The sequence below is a fragment of the Panthera uncia genome, assembly GCF_023721935.1.
Source record: "Panthera uncia isolate 11264 chromosome A1 unlocalized genomic scaffold, Puncia_PCG_1.0 HiC_scaffold_17, whole genome shotgun sequence".
NCBI lineage: Eukaryota > Metazoa > Chordata > Mammalia > Carnivora > Felidae > Panthera > Panthera uncia.
Window position 1 is genome coordinate 113,970,934 of NW_026057577.1, and position 8,978 is coordinate 113,979,911.

An 8,978-nucleotide genomic window follows, 5' to 3' on the forward strand; every position below is an offset into this window, starting at 1 on the left:
CTCAGGTCATGATCTCACCGCCCATGAGTTCGAGCCCCTCACCGGGCCCTGTGCTGACAGCTCAGAGCCTGGAGCCTGCCTCGGATTCTGTGTCTCCCTCTCTCTCTGACCCTCCCCCATTCATGCTCTGTCTCTCTCTGTCTCTCTCTGTCTCAAAAATAAATAAACGTTAAAAAAAATCTTTTTTTAAAAGGTGTGTGTATGTGTCTTTGTGTGTAGCTTTCCACTGCAAGTAAAAATCCAAACTGGTCTTTGGGATCTCCAAGGATCTGTATGTCCAGGTTCCATTTATTCCCTTCAAAATCATCTCACCAGGCTCTCTCTCTCTCTTATTCATTCATTCATTCATTCATTCATTCACATTTGATTCATTCATTCATTTAACATTCAGCCACATTGGCCTCTCTGATTATTCAAACATGCCGAGTCCTTTCCTACCCAAAGCCAGGTTGCCTCATTTCCCAGCACTGCACAAGGCTGGCTCCTCTCATCCTTCAGGTCTCAGCTTAGGTCAGGTGATGTTCATTCCCCTCTGACCCTAACAAACCTGCTCCTTGTAAGGGTTCATCACAAACTGTCCTTACTTGTTTTTTTTTACATTTAGTGTCTTCCTAACTAGGATGTAGGCTCCATGAGGCAAAGACCTTAATTTTATCGTTCACAGTTGTGTCCCTGGTGCTTAAATAACAATAAGCATTCAATAAATATTTATAGAATAAACAAATTACTTCTAAAAATCAAGCAACATAGAAACTTACAAAGAAGAAAGCAGAAGTATTTTTTAATCCATCCATAATTCCGCTACCTGGATACAGTAACTATTATCACTTGGTGAATGTTATTCCATCCCTTTTCTCTGAGCATTAAAGTTCCATAGATATAATCGTTAAATGCAATAGTACTATGTACTATTTTTCTTTATTAGGTTTTAATTTTTACTTGAATTTAACAACAAAATTACTGAGGTGAAACTGAAGGAATTACAAACCATCAGATCATTATTTATTCACAAGATACAACTCCCCCTAAAAGATCCTTCTAAAATTCAGAAACAAGATTATGAAAAATATTCAGAGTCTTGAATCGATATTTTGTAACTACATTCCAATTTTGGGCAGTTTTATATAACTTTTTTTTTATTATGTCAATGTTATTTACATTTTATTCCATAACCATAATATCTCACAATTGACCTCTTTGTTTAATAACAATTTTAAAAAAATGTTTATTTTTGAGAGACAGAGCACCAGCAGGGGAGGAGCAGAGAGAGAGGGAGACACAGAATCTGAAGCAGGCTCCAGGCTCTGAGCTGTCAGCACAGAGCCCGATGCAGGCAGGGCTCCAACTCACGAACCCCGAGATCATGACTTGATCCGAAGTCAACTGATCGGTCAACTGAGTCACCCAGGCGCCCCTATTTAATAAAAATTTAAGTGGATTAAAATCTCATCTTCAATTGCTTTGTTTTTACTGTTAACTTCTTTAATACTGAGTTTTTAGTTTCATTCTTTTGATTGACTGGATTTCTGCCTGACTATAAGGATGGCTCTTGAATATTGTAGTTTTTGAGTTTTTGCAGATTTAGGAGTATTAGGCTGTGGCCTTTTACAACACCCACGTGGCTCTATGCACCATTTTGGGTCATGCTTTTATTCTCAGCCTCTTTTAGATATTGCACCATCCTCTGGCATTAGATTTCACAGAGAAGTCTAAGGCCCTTGTCGTCATTCCCCTGTTTTCTGGTTTAGCAACTTTACAGGAATATATGTTGGTGTTAGTTCTTGTCAATTTGTCCTGCTGTGGACTACCACCTGGTATCTCCAGCCTCATTTTCAATACTTCCTTGCAGGGGGCTTGCCCACCTTGCCAACTGTTTGTCCTTCTATGACCTCATGATGCTGCTCTATATCCCTCTGACTTGGCACAGGTTAATGAAATTCCCTCATCCCTACCCTTACTCTGCCATTCTCTGCTACTTATTCTAGTTGATTTAGCTCAAGCATGCTTTCTCGTGAAGATTTCTAGACTACATTTCTCAGGTTACCAGCCACCTTCCCCTTTCCACCCCCATGAAATGTTACATGTACCCCTGGCATTACTTTTGGTACACTGAGTTACCATTAATGGTCAATGACTGTGTCACATCCAGCACTGTGAGTTCCAAGGGGAGGGGCGCCTTATAGCCACAAAACTATGTAAGCGGTTTAAAACAGAGATCTTGTTGATTAAAAAAAAAAAAAATTGGAAAGGTTGAATGGATACATGGCAATTGGACACATTACTGAGCAGCTAGTAAACCGTAAAAGTGTAAATCTGATACAGTTCGAATACTCTGATAAGCTGAATGCTATGCCTTTAAGGGACATTAATCGTATACCGGACGTCGGGGTAGATAACGGGTGTCAAAGTCAAACCTACAGGTGAGTGAGTGGGAAAGCCGAACTTTCATAACGCAGGTGACAAGTGTCCAGTATAGTCCGGTGTTTGCTCTCCCGCACCTCGGCCTCTCATCTAAGAAGATGAGTTTGAACGGCCAGCCCTTCCCCCATTTGGTGATACCTACAATTGAAGCTCGCCACCCCTCCCCACCAGCGAGTAACAATTCAATTTTTCTTTAAGCAGTCCGCGGCCCCAACACAGGAAGGCGAACAGCAGCGGAGGGATTGTTTTGCGCATGCCCTGTAGGGGCGGAAAGAGCCGTCAGGTTGCGCCTGCGCTCTCAGTCGACTTTACTCCGCCTCCGCGGCCGCGGTACCGGTTCAGTGAATCCTGGCGGAATGGTGTTGCGGTGCCAGGTAAGGGTGGGCGCCCTCCCAGATGCATGAGCCCCCTTTTCTTCCCTTCACAGACCCGGCCCTGCTCAGCCGGATCCCTACCGAAACCACCTTGGTCGAATCTTACGTCCAGGGTCGCAACCACCACCACCAGTGTGGCCCCGCCGGGCTTCGGAGACTTTGCTTGGGCTACCTTAACGAAGGTCAAGTTCTCTCCGCGAACTCTTGGTCTCCGAGGTGCCGGCGTTAGAGGTTTCTAAAGGCACCCTCAGAACCTTTGCCTCCATGCTTCTCATATTATACGTTTTGGCGAAGACAGTTTTCAAATTAAAAATGGACTTAACTGAGAATTCTTGTAAAAAGAAAAAAAGGGGCTTCATATAAGCATTTGCAAGCCTCTGATTATTTCATAGAGAAAAATTTGCACAGTGGAACAGGTGGGTCATTTTACTTGGCCAGATTTCTTAGATACCAGGCTGACGGCATAGGTTTCTCCTAGGAAATACCAATTTATCTTGTATTTCAAACCCACCTGCTTTTACAAATGTCCGGGTTTGTATGTTATATAACTTAATCCTTTGCAGCTGGGGTCAGTGTAATGTGGACTTGAATCAAAGGTCCTATGACAACTGTGAAAGACGTGTCTCGCTTTTTTTTTGTTATTTATTTGTGTAATTTATCGCTTGACTCAGACATCTGTTCACCACTAAGGGTTTATAAAAGGTGCTATAATTTTATGTGGAATAAAGACTAACTTCATGGTTTTTAAGAAGATACCGTTAGGGTTTTAGTTGTGGCAAGCTTACATTCATAAAACTAAAAATCATCTGGAAATCAATCTGAATTGTGCTTAAAACATAAAGAGTTTTCAAAATTTGAACTTGTAGTTATACTAACATTTTTATGGATGATTTAATTTTCTCTAACTGAAAATTGGTCTTTGATTCAAGTGATTGGAAAGCAATAGAGCCCACCGAGACAGAAAAGGTCTATTATGGTTATTGTTAAAGGCATTTTCTCTCCTTTTCAGGTTGAAGTGTTGTATTTTGCAAAAAGTGCTGAAATTGCAGGAATTCGCTCTGAGACTATTTCTGTGCCACAAGAAATAAAATCATTGCAGCTGTGGAATGAGATAGAAGCACGACATCCTGGGTAGTTAAAAATTTTAGAATGCTTATGATTAACAATTTTTAAATATTTAAAAATGAGTAAATGATTAGAGAAAAAAAGCTGATTTTTATTTCCATGCACAATTCAGAAAGGGTCATTAGTTGTATTTTTCTGCAACTACTCCAAAAATCTTAAATTCTGGTATCTAAAAATGCATAATTTTTTAAGGTTAAAGGTATTTTACTAAAAAATCCACAGTGAGCTGGGATACTGCCAAAGAGACATGGTTATATTTGCTTATATAATTTACAAAATACTAAAAATGTGGATTCTGCATTTTTATAACATTAAATGAAATTGTTACAAATTAGGTTGAAAACGTGTGCTTTGAATTTTATGTCCTGCCCCTTCTTTAGAGAACTCAAAGTAGAAATTTCTAAGATTAAAAGAAAAATGAAAGATCACAGACCTTAGCTACTGTTGAATTTGAGTTTTTGCAATGTTTAATATTTTTCTGGTTCTTGAAAATGTGTAATTTACTGCTGTGGTTCCTACCTCAAGTCCTTTTTGCAACAAAATGTAATTACAGCTTATTTAAAGGTGTTCTAGGAATATTTTGTCATTTAAGTCTGTATAGATTTTTAACTAGGAAGTCTTAGTGTAATGTAGAAGATACTCCAAAGTGTGGGTTTATAAGAGAAAATTACTTCTTGATCTCATGTCTTTTAACTTGCTCTGAAAGTGTCCTGATAATTATTGAAATGAGGTGGGGCTTCTGTTCTGCTTTACTTTTAACCTTTTACCTCTTGAGAGACACCTGGTTTTGTAGGAAAATTCTGAGATACACTTAGTATACTTGTATACTCAGAAGATCTCCTGGGGAGGGCACGTACTGATTAGAAAATTTCTTTCTCTCTCTCTTTTTTTTTTGACCTGGTCTCAATGTTGTCTAGTCTAGTATTTTGGGGGGAGGGGGGTTTGTTTAACTCCCCAAGGCACATAACCTCCATTAAAGAATTGTTAGCATTTTACTGTGTACTTTGTGGTGAATAAGTAGGTTCTTCAGTGAGTATGTACTTTCTCTGCAGAGTGTGAATTGGCTTAATTAGTAACTTTGCAGGTGATGCCTCATGAAGTAATATTTATGGCTATTTTTAGTTGCAGCTGAAGAGATTGGAGATCTAACACTGCATTGATACTTCTAATTAGCTTTTTCCCCTTCAGATTGGCTGATGTCAGAAATCAGGTGATATTTGCTGTCCGTCAAGAATATGTCGAGCTTGGAGATCAACTCCTCCAGCTTCAGTCAGGAGATGAAATTGCCATTATCCCCCCCATTAGTGGAGGGTAGTGCTCTTGAGCCACTTGGGTGTGTGAGGTATGTTTTTCTTAACCAGTCTTGTGGAGAAGGATCACAAAGACCATAGTATACTCTTGGTAAGTCTGCCTACACCAATAAAGAGTTGGTGCAGACAGACCTGTGCATACCTGCCTTTCATCTCTGCATCTGTTCTCTTGTAAGCACTTTAATATAAAGTCAGTTTGATATGTTCATTCTGTTGAATTCAGATGGTTTATGGAAACTATATTATGTGTCAGGCACAGTGCTGGATGCTGGAGTATTAATATTCCTATTTTGCAGGAAGGAAAACTGAAATTCAGAGAAGTTAAAAAACTTGTCTACACTCACATAGCTAAGAGGTGGCAGAGCCAACATTTGATTTCAGATTATTGGATTCTCTGTACTTTTTCACAAAAATGCTTATTAATCCAGGAAAATAGCCCTCTTGGGCACAGAGAAATGTAGAAAAATTGCATAGCCAGAAAGTGAAAAGATCACTGTGCTTAGTAAGAAAGCTTACCATTTTCCAGGTAGAAAGAAACAGCTTTATTATGATAGCTGTGTTGCAAGTAGCTCTGGGACCCATTGCGTCTTGCCATCTTTACAAATAATCTAGAAATTAATGATTATCTTCAATTAAAGAGTTGTGGCGAGTTAGGAATGAAAGAAAGCTTTCTTAGTTTAATAGGGCTTTTCTCCAGAGTCAAGAGTAAATACCATACTCATTGGCAAAATCTTGGCCTCACTAAAGAACGAAGCGTACCCAGGATGCCAGTTTTTTTTTTTCACCTGTTTTTTTCTCCACTTTGCTGGAGAGCAGTGCCCCAAAAAGTGAGGAATATATATTGCAAAGCAAATTGCCCACAATACTGATAAAGACTGGATCTTTCTTAGTCCTACTGTTTGGAAATAGTGGAATTTCTTGATTTGTATCTCAGTTTTACTTGGAAACTGGTCACCATATCACTACCGTGATTTTAGAAAAATGCCATTTTTCAGAGTTTGGAATTTATTCAGAAACAGTATGCTGCCATTAAACTGTGTGTGTGTGTATGTATGTGAGAAAGAGAGATGGGAGTTCTCTGGAAATAGGAAGATTACTTAACAGCATTGTGTATTGTTTGAAGGTGTCTGAAAGGATTTGTGACATGGTTTTATTTATTTTTTAATATAATTTATTGTCAAATTGACTAACATATTAGTGTGTAAAGTGTGCTCTTGGTTTTGGGCGTAGATTCCCATGGTTCATTGCTTACACACAACACCCCAGTGCTCATCCCAACAAGTGCCCTCCTCAGTACCCATCACCCATTTTCCCCTGTCCCCCCATCAACCCTAAGTTCTCTGTATTTAAGAGTCTCTTACACTTTGTATAAGAGGGAGTCCCTCTCTCTCTCTCTATTTTTTCCCCTTCTCTTCCCCCAAGATGTTCAGTTAAGTTTCTCAAGATCCATATATAAGTGAAAACATATGACATCTGTCTCTGAGTGATGTATTTTACTGCGCATAATAGCCTCCAGTTACATCCACGTTGCTGTAAATGGCATGATTTCACTCTTTCTCATTGCTAAGTAGTATTCCATTGTATATATAAACCACATCATCTTTATCCATTCATCAGTTGATGGACATTTGGGTTCTTTCCATAATTTGGCTATTGTTGAAAGTGCTGCTATAAACATTGGGGTACATGTGCCCCTATGAATGACACTCCTGTATCCTTTGGATAAATTCCTAGTAGTGCTATTGCTGGGTCATAAGGTAGTTCTATTTTTAATTTTTTGAGGAACCTCCACACTGTTTTCCAGAGCGGCTGCACCAGTTTGCATTCCTACTAACAGTGCAAGAGGGTTCCCGTTTCTCCACATTCTTGCCAGTATCTGTTGTTTCCTGAGTTGTTAATGTTAGCCACTCTGACCGTTGTGAGGTGGTATCTCAGTGTGGTTTTGATTTCTTTTTCCCTGATGATGAGTGACATCGAGTGTCTTTTCATGTGTCTATTGGCCATCTGGATGTCTTTGAAAAAGTGTCTACTCATGACTTCTGCCCATTTCTTCGCTGGATTATTTGTTTTTCGGGTGTTGAGTTTGGTAAGTTCTTTATAGATTTTGGATACTGACCCTTTATCCAGTATGTCATTTGCAAATATCTTTTCCCATTCCGTTGGTTGCCTAGTTTTGTTGATTGTTTCCTTTGCAGTGCAGAAGCTTTTTGTCTTGTTGAGATCCCAATCTCAACATTTTTGCTTTTAATTCCCTTGCCTTTGGAGATGTGTTGAGCAAGAAATCGCTGTGGCTGAGGTCAGAGAGGTTGTTTCAAGCTTTCTCATCTAGGGTTTAGATGGTTTCCTGTCTCACATTTAGGTTTTTCATCCATTTTGAGTTTATTTTTGTGTATGGTGTCACAAAGTCGTCTAGTTTCATTCTTCTGCATATTGTCCAGTTAGTTCTCCCAGCACCATTTATTAAAGAGACTGTCTTTTTTCCATTGGCTACTCTTTCCTGCTTTGTCAAAGATCAGTTGGCCATACATTTGTGGGTCCAATTCTGGGGTTTCTATTCTATTCCATTTGTCTATGTGTTTGTTTTTGTGCCAATACCATACTGTCTCGGTGATTACAGCTTTGGGGTAGAGGCTAAATTCTGGGATTGTGATGCCTCCTGCTTTGGCTTTTCTTTTTCAATATTACTTTGGCTATTCAGGGTCTTTTGTGGTTCCAAACAAATTTTAGGATTGTTTGTTCTAGCTTTGAGAAGAATACTGGTGCAATTTTGATTGGGATTGTATTGATTGTGTAGATTGCTTTGGGTAGTATTGACATTTTAACAATATTTATTCTTCCAGTTCATGAGCACAGAATGTTTTTCCATTTCTTTGTGTCTTCTTCAGTTTCCTTCATAAGTTTTCTATGGTTTTAGCATGCAGATTTTTTATATCTTTGGTTAGGTTTATTCCTAGGTATTTTATGGTTCTTGGTACAATTGTAAATGGGATCAATTTCTTGATTTCTCCTTCTGTTGCTTCATTATTGATGTGAAGAAATGCAACCGATTTCTCTACTTTGATTTTGTACCCTGTGACTTTGCTGAATTCGTGTATCAGTTCTAGCAGCCTTTTGGTGGTCTTTCAGTTTTCCATATAGAGTATCATGTCGTCTGCAAAAAGTGAAAGTTTGACTTCTTGTTTGTCAATTTTGATGCCTTTTGTTTCATTTTGTTGTCTGATTGCTGAGGCTGGGACTTCCAACAATATGCTAAACAACAGCGGTGAGAGTAGACATCCCTGTCATGTTCCTGATCTCAGGGGGAAAGCTCTCAGTTTTTCCCCATTGAGGATGATATTGGCTGTGGGCTTTTCATATATGGCTTTACGATATTTAGGTGTGTTCCTTCTATCCCTACTTTCTTGAGGGTTTTTATGAAGAAAGATGCTATATTTTGTAAAATGCTTTTTCTGCATCTATTGAAAGGATCATATGGTTCTTATCCTTTCTTATACTAATGTGATGTATCACATTGATTGATTAGCGAATATGGAACCAACCCTGCAGCCCAGGAATGAATCCCACTTGATCATGGTGAATAATTCTTTTTACATGCTGTTGAATTCAATTTGCTAGTATCTTGTTAAGTTTTTTTTGCATCCATGTTCATCAGGGATATTGGCCTGTAATTCTCCTTTTTTGTGGGGTGTCTGTCTGGTTTGGGAATCAAGGTAATGCTGGCTTCATAGAATGAGTCTGGAAGTTTTCC

The 8,978-nt window shown here is 38.9% G+C and overlaps 1 protein-coding gene across 1 annotated transcript; it reads left to right on the top strand.

Annotated features, from left to right (window-relative positions):
* Positions 1–2,462: 2,462 nt before the first annotated feature.
* Positions 2,463–6,008, top strand: MOCS2 (molybdenum cofactor synthesis 2). Its single transcript, XM_049648087.1, has 3 exons — positions 2,463–2,795; positions 3,805–3,926; positions 5,109–6,008. Exons 1-3 carry the CDS (start codon positions 2,778–2,780, stop codon positions 5,233–5,235), a joined length of 267 nt encoding a protein of 88 aa, XP_049504044.1. The 5' UTR covers positions 2,463–2,777; the 3' UTR covers positions 5,236–6,008.
* The last annotated feature ends 2,970 nt before the right edge of the window (positions 6,009–8,978 follow it).

Excerpts from the sequence above, each read along its gene's own strand:
- MOCS2 (XM_049648087.1), top strand. Across the intron at positions 3,927-5,108 it reads ATAGAAGCACGACATCCTGG|ATTGGCTGATGTCAGAAATC; the intron begins GTAGTTAAAAAT and ends TTTCCCCTTCAG.